Source organism: Chaetodon trifascialis, chromosome 23 (genome assembly GCF_039877785.1).
Source record: "Chaetodon trifascialis isolate fChaTrf1 chromosome 23, fChaTrf1.hap1, whole genome shotgun sequence".
Lineage (NCBI taxonomy): Eukaryota > Metazoa > Chordata > Actinopteri > Chaetodontiformes > Chaetodontidae > Chaetodon > Chaetodon trifascialis.
In genome coordinates this window covers 6,951,878-6,966,317 of record NC_092078.1, presented here as the reverse complement: position 1 = coordinate 6,966,317, position 14,440 = coordinate 6,951,878, and the positions used below count along the sequence as shown (strand labels likewise).

Below are 14,440 nucleotides of genomic sequence, written 5' to 3'. Positions count from 1 at the left end.
AACTGAGATGACTGTTTGTTTTTTGCATTAGGTAGCCGTGCTATGAGGCATTCAGAGCATCTGCAGCACCGAGGCTGACAGAGAGAGATTTGAAAGCTTTCCTTGATTCATATTACAAAACTTTTCTGCACCACCATCATATTCATTAAACTTAGAGCTCATCATTTTCTACATTTGTATGATCCCTCATCAGTCCTCAGATTAGCTGTAATAGACAATTTGTATGCTAATAGGCCCGAAAATAAAATATTGCTGTGGATCTAATCTTAAAGACGAAATGGAAAGAGCTGTTTGAGTAAATTTAAGTTTATATAAAACGGGCAAAAACCCCCACAAAAGCCAAATTCAGACAGCCAAAGCAAAGACACACCTGTACATGGTCTCAGCCTCAACGTCTCCGAACCAGACCCGCAGATTTGGAGTGAAGTTCTGTCCCGTCAGCTCCAACATGGCGACGTCGCCTCCGCCGTTTAGCTGCGGACAAAGGAGATTCAAAGGGTTTAAAACCTGCACTGGGAGCAGATTTCTGATCGGCGATGTGGACTGTGAAAGCAGTGACGTCTCTTCGGAGCGTACCTGTAAGCTCTCTACCACAGGCACGGGGGTGACAGGCGAGTGGACGGGGCCCATGCCCTCGTAGAAAGTGTATTCAGCCTTGTCTGTGCTGATGATTGTCCAGGAGGCGCCGTCGTTGATCATCTCCTTGTTTGGTTCCTTTGGGCATGGAGTGGCCTGGCAGAAGGGGGAAGACACGACTTTAAAATAACCACCAATAACTACACCCAATCACCACTGCTTGTTTCTGAGCGCTAGAGCAATCATCCTCAATCATTTGTGACCGGTATAAGATGAGATGTGAGGGTGAAGTGACCTCAGGCCTGAGGGACTGACGTGGAACGGGTGAAGGGACGGAGGACGCAAAAGGATTTTTGGGTGAGTGAGTCGCTTACTTGAAACTGGATGATCCTTTCTTGGGAAAGGCACAGGTACATGCGTTCTGTGTCCTTCAGGTAGAAGGCACACTTGTGGAGCTGGGAGACGGGGTCGTCGGCGTCCAGCAGCGCCGTCTGCTTGTCCACTTTACGGATGATCTGAAAGGGAGAGACGGAGAGAGGGATGAGTCAGCTGGGAGGCGGACGGGCGGATGCGAGGGGCAGGAGAAAGAAAACAAGGACGAAATTCAAGGAGAAACAAGGAAGTCACGTGATTGAGAAGGAAAGAAAACAAGGCAGGAGATAAAGGCGGAAGAGAAAAAGAAATCACAAAAAACTGTACGATTTGTCGGGAAAACGTTCTTCAGTCAAACTTTATGTGACCTTGTGTTAAAGGAACAGTTCAACATTTTAAGAAACAAGCTTAAATACATACCACAATCATATGTGTCTATGAAAGAGCTGGTAGATGTTAGCTTAGCTTAGCATAAAGACTGGAAACAGGAGCAAAGAGCTAGCTTGCCTTCAAATATAACTACATCTACATACACAACAAAGCTGCCAAAATGTTGATTTATTCCTTTAAGATGAGGACAAATTGAAGACTTTTGTTTGTCCAATGAAGATTTTCCTGACCGAATGTTTTCATTTTCATTTTCATTTCTGCTCTCATGTAAAACGAGGCGTGGCTTTTTACCAGTCTGGGCAGGGCCATGCCGGTGACAGAGCACACCAGCTTCACCGTCTGGCCGTAGTGGATGTAACCGTCTCTCACAGTGAACTCTTCTCCTTCTGACTCCTCGTCATCCACTGAAAGCGCAGAGGAAGAAGGAAAAAGTCAGCCGCCCACCAGCCTCAACATTTTCTACGCATGCAAACCCACATTCAGGCCATCAATCACTTTCATTGTCTGGGAGAAATCAGCTGTGTAATTACTACAATACAGCGGGGGTTACATTTACAACAAACATGAAGGCAAAGTGACAGGCTGTCAGAGCGACTTCATCGCTTTGCTCGTGCTGAATCTCGCCATGATTTGAAGCTTTTCAGAATCCGTTTGTGCTGTTTGTGCTGCAGAGTGAGGCTTACACAGGTGGATGTAAAAGGCGCCCCACTGCTGGGAGCTGGCGTGGAAGTTGCCGCCCTCCACGTGTAGGTAGCGCGTGCTGACCGTTTGGGACCGCAGCCGGTTGAACAGCGCCACCTTGGTCCCTGACGCGATGCACACTGTGGACAGACGCAGGCGGGCAGGTTACACAACATCCTGAACGCTGCTCTCAGGTCAGCTGTGTTAGCAGAGGAGGTGATGTGTACACTACAGGTGTGCCACATGTGACAGAACTGGGTTAGAGGACGAGCAGGTGACGCTACACTGCCCTCTGGTGGCTGGAAATCATTAGGGTACTGATACAGGCCACATTTTAATTGCAAACCACAGTTACTGACAAACAAGAGTGCAAAAGCGCCCGAGGCGCAAACGCCGGACGAGCACCGACTTACAGTCTGCGTTTTTGAGGGACTGCTTCTTTTTGGAGGGCTTGGAGATGACTTTGATCCTCTTGCTGAGGAAGACACCGATGTCAGCGCTGTTGCCGTAGAACATCTTGACAGACAACATGAAGTGCTTTCTCTTGTCGGAGTCGGATATGTACAAGGTTTTGGCTGTGCAATAATTCTGGAGGGCGTTGGGGTGGAGGAAGAAACGGGCACGGGAAAGAAAACAGAACAAATGAGATCAGATTTTAGTCACGTACACTGATTCTGTGCAACTTTCGCAAAGGGCTGCATGTTTTCAACAATGTGCATGTGTCTCATACCTTTCCCTCTAAGTTAAGCTGTTGCATTTCTTGGTCGCTGTTGCCGATGCCGATGAAGGCACAAGGCTGCGACTCCTGCTCGGAGCAGCCGTCTCGCTCCATCTGCTCCTTCTTTTTCTTCCAGCCGCTGCCCATCAGGTAAACGCAGGGAGGAGGGCAGAAGAACCTGGAACAAGCATTGATGTTTCACTTAAGATATCCCACATCACATGCCAAAAGTTTGTGACCCTTTATGCTTCTGTAACTAACATTTCAGCTTGTTACTGTGAACTGGATTGCAAGAAATTATATTTTTGAAAGGAACGTCTCAAGGACATGAACAGATATTTAGTCTGGATGTCAGCAGCTGAGCAAAAACAAGCGCAACACCTGTTAAAGTTGCACAGACTGAACAATGTGCATCTCTTGATTTACACCAGAAGAGGGCAGGCCTGCACTAAAGCTTCAGCAAGACAGCCAGAAACCTTTATCAACATACTGTTTTGTACACTTGAACTAAAGACTCTGTCCTCAGGCTGTTGAGCCTAATTTAGCAGATGTTAACACGAGCAGTCCAGCATGAAACTGATCCGCTGAAATAAATACAAACCAGAATTTCGACAAAAAGGTCGCTTCTTTCCATTTCAGGATTTCAAACTTTCCCCTCTCTCCTCCCTCGAAAGACTTTCTCTCATCAAGTTCAGAGCTCCATTAAGAAAAATGATGACTTTCAGCAAATGTGAAACCGACTCGTCACCGAAGCAGCGCACTTCAAATAAATTCATGTGCGTCAGCGTGGAACGGGAAAGCGACCTATTTCGCAACACCAGCGTCTGTCTCTGTGGGTGTTTGTCTACTTTCACCTCCTATAAAAAGCACAGACAGAAAGAGGCAGCTAGAAAGAGGGAGACGGCACATTTGAATTCTCCATGCACCCACTTTTTTTCTTTTTTTTTTTTGGGGCTCCCCTTGTTTCAGTACAGACAGAAGTAATCAGAGGTGCCAGACAGACGAGTAGAGCACCATCACCGTGGGGTTTTGCAGGCAGGGGAAGAAACCTGACTTTGTATATGTGACTGTAATACAGCAGAAATCCCCCTCTGGGACTGACTAAACAGACTCATTCAAACACTTGTCTGTGATCCTGCTAGACTGTTTATTGGTTACAGATACTGCGGTTTTCACCGAGCACCCAAATGTAAGCCCTGCACTGGCATGTCACTGAGCAACCCACAAGCCACCAACACTGATCCTGAACCTGCACAAGAATGCATGTGACAACAGCGTTTTAACGCTTCCTCTCGCTGCCATCTGCCTCACAAGGTGTTACTTAAACTGGACCAGACAGCTACACTTTATCTGAGGAATTCATCTCAGGCTCAACCCCTCTCCTCCACCTTTCTCCTACTCTCCGAGGTGTCTCGGAGTTGGCCCGCGACGGGCTGATTTACCAAGAGATATGCCTGATGAGATCGCAAGCAGCGCTGGCAGCTCGGGCCAAGAAAACAGGCGGAGGATGGAGCGCAGAAGAGAGTTGCATAATGAGCGAGAAGGGGGTGTTGGGGGGAGGGGCAGGGGGAGGAAAAAGCTATAAAAAGTTTGAGAGTGAGAGGTAGAAAGGTGAGAGGCAGAGTTACAGGAAGGGTTTGAGGAAGAAAATATGAGTTGCAGAGTTCAAGAGAGCAGAAAAGAGAGTAGGGGTTGCAACAGCCAGGGATCACGCTGCACTCACGTGGAAACTACAACAAAGCAAGACAGCTTAACTGTGGACCTCTGAGACCTGCGTGCACTCGTCCTTGACCCCTCACACCTAAGTGGCCCACGGTCCCACCGGCACGTTCCCCCAGGAGCCTCTCTGCAGCCCTCACCTGAACGTGGCCTCACACGGGAGGTCGCCGCTCATTTCCTCCTCTGACCTCCTCTGATACAGGAGGTCAGAAGGGTCAAGGTGGCAGCACAGCACGGGAGGCGAGCGCTCCCTCTGCCCGACAGCCCCCTGAGCAACACGCGTTACAAGTCTGCAAACCCTTCAACTGAAAGGGTCCACTTCTCTGAAGTGGACAAGGATTAGCAGACGAGGCCAGATTTGTGGTTCTGCACGATGCTAATGACTCCCTTTAAGGCTGAGCTGTTTGCAATCAGTGCGCTAAACAATAGGTCAGTGTGTATAAAGGCTTCATAAACATCATCCATCATAAAAAGGTTGGCACATTCACACAAGTGACTCTTTACTTCCTCTTTGGAAAAAAGGACAAAAAACAAGAATAAGTATTGCAGCGAGACAAATCCAAATATATAAAAAGCCTGTTTTTTTTTACTTTAAAGGAATAGTTTGACTTATTTGGAGCTTTATAAGATTACTGCTGCTCTCATACCTGTGTAAGGCTACAGCTAGTTAGCTTAGCTTAGTATAAAGTCCTACTTTCACCCTCCTTAAACTAAAACAGTCATTTTTACATTCCTGCTTTTGCAAAGAAGGTGGATTTTCTTAACTTCAGAGAGCGCTAGGCTAGCTGTTTCCCCCTGTTTCCAGTCTTTATGCTAAGCTAACCTTCTGGCTGTAGCTTCACATTTATCACACAGACATGAGAGAAGTATCATTCCTCTCATCTAACTTTCAGCAAGAAAACAAATACGCATATTTTCCCAAAGTGATGAATTATTCCTCCAAATCAGTCTTGCGTTAATCCGCCACAGGAGAGAGGGATCCAGGGAGATTGGACGTGCTGATTAAATTGATGCACTTTCCATCTATAAATCTCTTAAACCTTCAAAAACCATCTTGTTTTATTTTCTCAAATCCTGCAGCGTTCAATAATCATGGAAGTCGGAGGAAACCTGGATGAACGTGCTCTCACTCACCTTTTCTCATTGCCATAGGATTTCTGTGCAACCTTTGCGTGCAGGATCATGACAGTTTGGTCACCTCGCTCCTTCAGGTAATTCCTCATCGCTTCTCTGCAAGATGAGAAGGAGGAGACAGAGAACAGATATTTATTAACAGGCCGTGTTGTGATCCAGTCGGTGAGGTGATACTGCATGTGTTGAAACTCAAAGCTGAAGCAGGGGGTCGCTGCGGGGGCGTCGCTGCAGCTCTTCGGTGCAAGCCGGATTAAAAAAACTGAACAAAAGTGTGAAGTAAGTGATGAGAATGTACAGAAACACACATGCTGAACCGTCAACGACCGGCTCAGAGGGACAGTGAGGAGCAAGGGAAGGGAACACAGGGGGAGAGGGGAAAGGGGGGGAGGCGAGGAAGGGGGTGAGAGAGAGAGAGAAAAAAGAAAACACCAGAGCTGAAAAAACAAAAACAACAGAGCTGAGCTCACCAGCAAAGATTCCTCATCCCGTGTCAAAATGTTGCAAGGTCCGCGCTCCAATTACTTCTGTCAACTCGGCCAAACCTCCCCCTCCCACACCTCCCCCCACCCACCTCCTTTACACAAACAAGGCCAGAATTATTTTAATATTTGGGAGACCGGTGGAGCTTACGCTGGGCCGGTCAAAGATCGGGGGCTTCGATGCACAATTAAGATGCATCCTGTGCCTGGACATTAACGCACCCTGACCCAATCAGAGCGCATGCACAGATGTCAGTGACACCTGACACGGCGGGCTGCTCACAGGGCTTCCCACACACACACACACACACACACATGCACACACGCACACGCACACACACACACACACACACACACACTCTGCCACGCAACACTGGACCACACGCTCGGGTTAGACAGGGCCTTTGTTATGAAAAGCAAAGGGCCTCATGACAGTGCGTGTGTGCGTGCGTGTGTGTGGAGGAGGAGGAGGAGGAGGAGGGCTGAGAGGGATTTTAGTCCATTTCATAATGGACTGGGAAACGCGTTCCTTCTCACTCCATCGTGTGATGAGACAATTATTTTTCCGGATGAAAGCTGCAATTTGAGCCTCACGACAAAAAATGACGCTCTAATGTTTGTTCAGCGAGCGCGGCTCAAAGTGACGGAGGTGCGATCCTTGAATTCCAAACACTTGACGCCGTTTAACTGATCCGACGCAATCTGATACCATTTACACACCACATGGAGGAAATTATTTCCTTTTCCTAAATCAAGCCAGGAAAGAAAAAGGTGCAGAGGACTCGAGCCAAACTCATTCGACTCAAACAGCTATGTCCTATTCGCGGGGACGCGCCAAAGTCACTTCTTCTTCCTCGTGTTTACATTAAATGACATAACCTTCCTCTGGGCTTCAGTGAATGATACACTCGCCAGTGTCAGATACAGACACGGTAACCTCAGGGAGACTCTGGAGCTTGCAGCTCTGATTGATTATATGGAGAACACACAGTCCAAACCTGCTGATGTCAGGCCTGCAGAGCACGTCACATGACACAGATAAAACAACACGCACACACGTACACTCACACACGGTCTGTTTGCCTACATGCATATTCATATTAGCATTGAAATGATAAGCTGATTGGCAGGAAACGAACCTTTATCTGATAGAAGCAGTTCAGATACATACAGGAAACATGAGGATAGAGACGTGAAACAAATGTCCTGGACCACAATCAAACTGGACGCAGTTATTTGTCAAGCCAAAATGCCAACTTTTACCTAGTTCCAGATTCCCACATATGAGGATTTGATGCTTTTCTCATGTGCCAGTAGACTGAATGTTTTGGGCTTTATTTTGGTCAAACAAAACAGGCAACATCAAGACGTCACATTGTTATATGGAACTGAGCATTTTCAGGGTTTTCTGACAAACACGTTGATTACTCAAGGCAATAAGTGACAGATCTCATTTACTCCCAAGCATGCTGGTAATTAATAATATTCCCATTCAAACACCAACCTTGCAAACTCCATTTAGCACTTCTTTAATCAACCCCTTCAGCCACAAACCTGTGGTTCTATAATTAACGTGAACTTTCATCCGGGCCAACACTGTGAGTAAATACTCAGAAACACTGCAGTATAGTTATTTGATGACACCAGAATCTCACAGTAGTGTTGGGTAGGCTTCGTGCGACAGCCTTGGCTTGTGGTTAACACTGTTTCGCTGCTCACCAAACCATTCCAGACCACTGTGGCTAAGCTGGGGAAGAGACCACCCCCCTCCCGTCAAGACAGAAATGCCTCATCAGAAGACTGCAGTCGTTCTTAATGTACTGTCATCTGCAGTGCCCTCTCCGGCACGGCTATCCACTTCACAGCCACCTCTCCATAACCTCTGAATAGATAACAAAGATGCCCCAACATGTGGCAGCAATCAAATGAAACTGAATATCCTGGCATCAAATGAGAAGCACAAACCCAGTGGTGGGTCCATCTTTACAAACTTGTGTCACGTAGCCAAGCATTGTTCAAACCCACAGAATTTTATATTAAATTCTGGTGGGGAACCCAGGGTTTACAAAGACACTAAATATGTCAGGCTGAATTTCGGGGGAATGTGTATAAAATGACGCATAGGACATCTAAAATATTCCCGTCTGATGCAACGCTGCAGCCATGAAAATCACAGCATTCTGGGTTTGAGTATTTCAGTTGCTGTGAGAAAAGCGCAACCGCAGTAAAACACTGGAAGAAGTACACACAGAGTATTGCACATGGAGCAGGGTGAGGGTTAACGTGTGGGGGGAAAAATGCGAGAGACGGGGGAATTCAGGGTGAGAGCGAGAGATGAAAAGCTAAAATCATATGCAAAAGAGGGGGAAAACACCGCTTTAACAGGAATTAATGACAATGGCACACCCAATGTATACAAAGCAAATGAGTGCAAATAAAGTGAAGTCAGACTGACTAAGATTATTAACCGCAGCAGAAGAGTTTATGGAAAAATATGTAGATGCAGCCACACTGTCAAAACAGCCTTTAATGCACCACTAATAGCTCTGTTTGGGTAGAAATTGGCTGTAAAAAGTGATTAAGGACAGCGACACAGCACAGACTGGAAACAGGAAAGAGCAACAAAGTCACAGATCTTTTTAAATCATTAAGGCGACAAGATTTTGAGACCAGAGAGTGATGAAGGCACCGTTAAGAGGCCTGACCTGATATTCCAGCATATTTCTGCGATAATTCTTGACGATGTCAGAAAATATGGAGCACAACTTGCCTAAGGTTCGGCGATGCTGATCCTTCTTAGTTTGTTTGGTTTAGGACTCAGAATAGCTCAACTTGGTGCTTCTGCCTGAGGTGGTGAAATGAGTTTGTAGTATTGCTTTCTTTTGTTGTTCCAGTCATTCCAGTTTGTTTTACATCTGATCTCTTCCGTTCAAACCAATTCCAAACTACTGTCGTGGCTCCAACTAACAATGTTAGCTTTGCTTTCAGCCACGCAGGTTGTTGCTGTGACACTGCCATTGTCCTGATATGAGTATATCCTTACAGATTATACCGGTAGTATCATGAACTAATTGATTATGACACATCTGTACCATAAAGATGAGATTGTGATGTAACGCAGTGTGGTAACCTCCGGGACAGGAGGGGGAAACATGTTGACTAAAAGTCATGATGGGTGATGCTGCATGGGATAAAAGGGAGAAGGGGGGTCTGAGTAATCGCTCATCTCTTACACATACTGAAACACACACGCACGCACAGGCAGACACACACACACACACACAAGATAGAGATCAGGTCTCTTCCTGAGAGCTGAAAGGAAGCAGAAGTGAGAGAGACAGTGACCAGTGCACTGCACAGTGTAACTTCCTATTCAGGAGTAGCGTGCAGACACATAAAAATTAAAAGAAATAAATCACGCATATACATGTAAATGAGACTTACGTGCATACATAATAAACATACGGGACCGGATCAATTAAAAACACTCAAATACAAATTTATCTGGGAGCAAATAAAAAAAAAGAAATGTCCAAAATGAGAAATCAATGCCCTATTTCATCAGATTTCATCAGAGACAGGAAGTGGGGGTCATGGGCATTTCAATCTTAACTGAAACACACACAAAAAGCCACATCCACATGTAATATAAAAAGTAGCACACAACAAGAGACAAGCAACGACAATGCAGCCATGCATCTCAGCAAAAAACCAAACAAAACCCAAACAAACTAAAATGACATAGTTTTATCGGCGAGGCTGGTAGTTTAGCAGCTGCTGCAATCAGGCCAGATTTGTGATGCAGATGGTGAGTGTTTAGCTGAACTAAGAGGACACATGCATTCATCCAGGCCATACATGCAACATGCAGGAAATGAAAGTAAAGAGGAGCTGAAACAACACAACACAGGAGCAAACAACCACACGGAGCATGTGTGGTCGGACAAAGTGGTGGACAAGAAGCAAATGACAGAGAGAGTTCATCTAAGTGGCAGGTTTAATTTTCTTTGGGCTTTATTTAGGTCGAGAAAATGTGCTGAAGGGCATTCTTTCATCAAATCCGAGTGGAAGAGAGGAAGAGGAGGCGACGAGATGTGTGGAGCGAGGAAGGGAAGAAACGGAGCGAGAGATAAACATAAGAGAGAAAACAAAAAAAAAAAAAGGAAATGCGTGACAAGTAAGCCAAAAATGTGCCAGACAGATTCACAAAAAGAGACACACACTCAACAGCAGGCACGGCAGGGGGTCGGGCGAGTGTGTGCGAGAGGGGGTGGGGGGCTAGGTTAAGCCAGGCTACAGATGCAGCAGAGCAGACAGGCATCTGTCCTGTACATCTGCCATAGCGTCCACAGCAGTGGGGCTGTCACAAGACCCCCTGTACACACACAAACGCGCGCACACACACACACAGCGGAGGGGTATACACACGAGCACTGTGAAATAGCTCAATTAAGATGATCAGACTGCAATTAGTGTGCGCCCTCGTGAATCACAAAAGGTAGATTACACACATCCGTGGTGTTGTTAAGACATTAACAATCAGCCGGTTCAGGGTGCGCACCCTCCTTCTAAATCTCCGCGTGTGAGTCCAGGAGAGGTGATCTACACACAAGTGCCTGCTCAGTGTGTGATGTCTGATCTCCAGAAGGCCCTTGTGAACCTCTTAAACGCTGATGCGTAGCTTCCTCATACGGCAGATTCTTGCACAAACTTGCACGAGATCTCGCCTCTTATTTTTTTTACGACCCGAAACAATATGAAAACAAAGCGCGGTGCGTTTTGTCGCATTGAGAAAACGGCGCCTGCAGCATCAACCGCCGACGAGGGGGGAAAAAAACAAATGTTTAGAATTTAGAGTCGGTGGAAGCTGAGCGGCAGATTAAGAAGATTTTGGGGAAATTCACATGAATCAACTGAACACATCTTGTAACTCAATAAGATGGAAAAAAAAAAAATGCAAAGGAAAACGATTCAGGAAAATAAGATCTTAAATTCAAGCGTGCAGCTCCAGACCAAACAGCAGCCTGGGCCAAATTAGTGGTCATCAGGGATTTATTTTAGTTTGAATTCGGGTGTTTTTGACAAAGAAGTTGATAACTTAAAGGCTGTTTCTCTTGAGCGTTTCCATCTGCGGCGATGGATTCTGCAGAGCTGGCCCTTCCTCTGTTGTTTGGGAGAATAAGCCCTTGAAGGGGCGGCTCCCCTAACAGAGGAGGCAGCTTATCCAGCCTGTATGTTCATGTGTTGTGTCTGTTTGTGTGTGTCTGAATCTAAAATGCATGTGCGTGCATCTCTGTGTATGTGTGTCATGTATTGTATTTCCAGTCGAGTAGCCTTCCTGACAGGGCGGCCCTGCAGGACCCGGAGAGCTTTAGCTGCCCTAAAAAGCCCCTGCAGGACGGTGCACTGTTTTAGCTGTCTGTGCTGCTGCCTGACGGAAAGTCATGGGGCTGTTGTTGCTGCAAGAGCGGGGACAAGTGGGTGTGAGTGAATATACAGACATGAGGACACTGAACCAGATACAAAGAGGCAAACACAAAGAAGACAACGCTGTGATACACAGGGGTACAAAGACACACACACACACACACACACACACACACACACACACACACACGAAGGGAGTTGTGTTTTGAGCCTGCGTAAAGAGTGTTTTGTGTCAGTCATATTTCTGGCCATCAAAACCATCAGACAAATGGAGGGGCCAGTGCAAGCCAGCGGACTGGCAGCACATGAATAAAGAGGGGGACACATCAAAAGGTGCATGGGCCCCTTTTTCCGAAACCATGCTCGGCTGTTCCAGGCAATACGCAACCCCTCATTTCCCCCGCTGAGCGCCACGCGCAAAAGACGAGCGCGTGCACGCACAAGCGCGCAGGCGAACCCCTGCCCGTTCCCAGTAACAAAGAAAAACACCAGCAAGCAAACAAGTGCATACACACACATTTACCCTGCAGCACACACAAATCTCCAGAAGCAAACCACAACATCCATCAACATTATGTGTTCACCCAAATGTTGCTCCAAATGACTTGGAACAAACATGAGAGGAACAGAATAATCAAAAACTTGCAGCGCTGCGCGTCAAAGCTGTGCTGAGTGCAGCACAGTACAGTGCACACAGAGTACGAGTTTAGACTGCACGTCCACCGAAAAGATGAATTATCGCTTTTCTGGCTTGTTTCTCTGACAGAGTTTATTTCAACACAAAAACATACTAAAGCAGGTCCTGGAGGACTTTAAAGGTGAAAAACTAAAGAGATCTAACTAATGAGCAATCAATGGCAGAACAAAATGATGCAATGCAGCAGGGGTCAACAGATAACAGCTGTCCAATGGTGGAAACGTGAACGATGGAGCCAGCAGCACACGGTCAAACTACACATGCAATGTTGTTGCTTTGGCATGTTGACGTGCAGTTGTTGTTGTTGTTGTGGCAACAACATGCAGCCAGTCTACACTATATTTATTCTGTGGCCAGTACAGTCGCATTTCTGAACTTACTCATCACTTCTGGAAATCACCGCTAGCTCCTCAGAGCCCCAACGATGACGAGATGGCCAACTGTGAGTTTTATGAATTTGTTTGTTTGCCGGTTCGCACATATATTTTGATGTGTTGCAGGAATCCAATCAGGAATCATAAAGTTTTTGATGGGCCAGGTGCCCCTTGTTGGAAAAACCATGACGTCTGTACAATTCTGTTGATGAAGGCGATTAGCAATTACAGGTATCTCTACATCAACATGACTGTTTCCGAATAATCCCATCCCCTCTCTTCATGCCTTGCTCCAAAGCGACCCCGGGCAGAGTGCTCAGTTAGGCGGGTACGTAGGTCGACAGGACGGTGGGCCATCCGATCAATGCATTCAGACAAAAGCAAAAGACTGGATGTGCTTATTCCAGGCCTACAACAGCCACAGATGCTGTTGGGATGTATATGTAATAATGTAATGCCACAAAAAAATGCTTGTAAAATACATGACATGCTCACATAGGTGGCATTTACTCTGTTTTTGAATGAGTATACTCACAAGAACATGTATATTCTGTGCACAGGTAGACATACAAATACCACCATGACATCAAAAAAGGCTCAAAGGAAAAATAAGCTGCGTGTGTGTGTGTGTGTACGTGTGCTCACCTTGTTAGGCGCTGTGGCTGAGGGCGCTCCCCGAACTTCCTGCAAAGACACAAAGTGAGAAGAAAACATGAGTGGGCTGGCTATCAAGCACAAACACACGCAGAGTAAACACTGCGTTACACAATGGTGCACCTATACACACACGCAGGCTTGTCAGTGTGGCCTTGACAGTGTGTAGCGGCACCGCGCTCGGTGGCAGGACGTATCGGCGTGTTTTTGTGTTTTCACGGCGGCAGTGAAGTAAAAGCAGGTGTACAGAGACGCTGAACTTTATTCAGACTAATTCCTGTCTACGGCATCAAAACAGGCTGTGCATCATCAGGGAAAAAACCATCTTGTGTCAGATTTCATGAATCGTTATAGGTACAATCATATTTCAGAAAAACATAAAGCTAGACTTACTCTGAGATGGCGACATGAAACTTCATAATGAGGCATGGACGAAGCGAGGGAGTGCTCAAAGAATGACCAGACATCCTTATCTTGGTTATCCAGGTTTTTACAACCTTCAGCTTTAAACAGTAAATAGATGTGATGGACTCAGACCTCACTGTCTGACAATCTGGCATTAAACGCATTAAGTGTGAAATACTGATGCAAAAGTAAACCGACAGGAGCAGCAGCAGCTTTTCAGGCTTCATGTGTGCTGATCTGAATTGTAAAAGTGGAACAAGGGCATCATTTCCTGACGCTGCTTCCAGTTCAATGGTGCACAATAGCTAAGGGCAGATTTCACTTGGTCCGAGGCAACGTGCAGCATTTTGGAAACTAGACGCCGCTGTGACCTGACGGGGTAAATGCTTCTGGATTCTGAATGATATGAGATGCGGCACTCGGTCTATCACTTCATAGTGCTTTAAAAATGAACGGTGGGTTATAAAATAAACTTCAACAGGAAGAACATTCATTTAAATTTGTATGCAAATTCACTGTGCAGTGCAGCAAAACATACAAAATGACAGTGTTTGAAAGTGATTACTTAAGGCGCTAAGACGTCCACCTGAACATGACCAAATCCTGACTTTTTCCCCTGATTCCATTTAGTCTAAAAACCAGACATCGACGCCTCTATCGACATCACCGTCAGCACCCAGTACTTCTCAAAAATCATCAAATGTTCAGGTAAATTCTTAGTAGATGGGAAATTGGTACCACTGCCACACGTGACACACAGGAAACGCAGTTCAACTTTCCGCTAAGTATTTCAAATCAACCTGTTTGACAGTCA

The 14,440-nt window shown here is 46.1% G+C and overlaps 1 protein-coding gene across 1 annotated transcript in view; it reads right to left on the bottom strand.

Annotated features, from left to right (window-relative positions):
- Nucleotides 1–14,440, bottom strand: part of rbpjb (recombination signal binding protein for immunoglobulin kappa J region b) — a 44,295-nt gene that overhangs the window by 2,977 nt on the left and 26,878 nt on the right. Inside the window, exons 2-10 of the mRNA XM_070993193.1 lie at nt 13,213–13,251; nt 5,591–5,686; nt 2,750–2,915; nt 2,433–2,607; nt 2,022–2,159; nt 1,630–1,742; nt 951–1,091; nt 577–732; nt 371–474 (exon numbers count right to left, since the gene is read on the bottom strand). Of these exons, the coding sequence (XP_070849294.1) occupies nt 371–474; nt 577–732; nt 951–1,091; nt 1,630–1,742; nt 2,022–2,159; nt 2,433–2,607; nt 2,750–2,915; nt 5,591–5,686; nt 13,213–13,251 (1,128 nt within the window). The remainder of the gene's footprint in view (nt 1–370; nt 475–576; nt 733–950; nt 1,092–1,629; nt 1,743–2,021; nt 2,160–2,432; nt 2,608–2,749; nt 2,916–5,590; nt 5,687–13,212; nt 13,252–14,440) is intronic.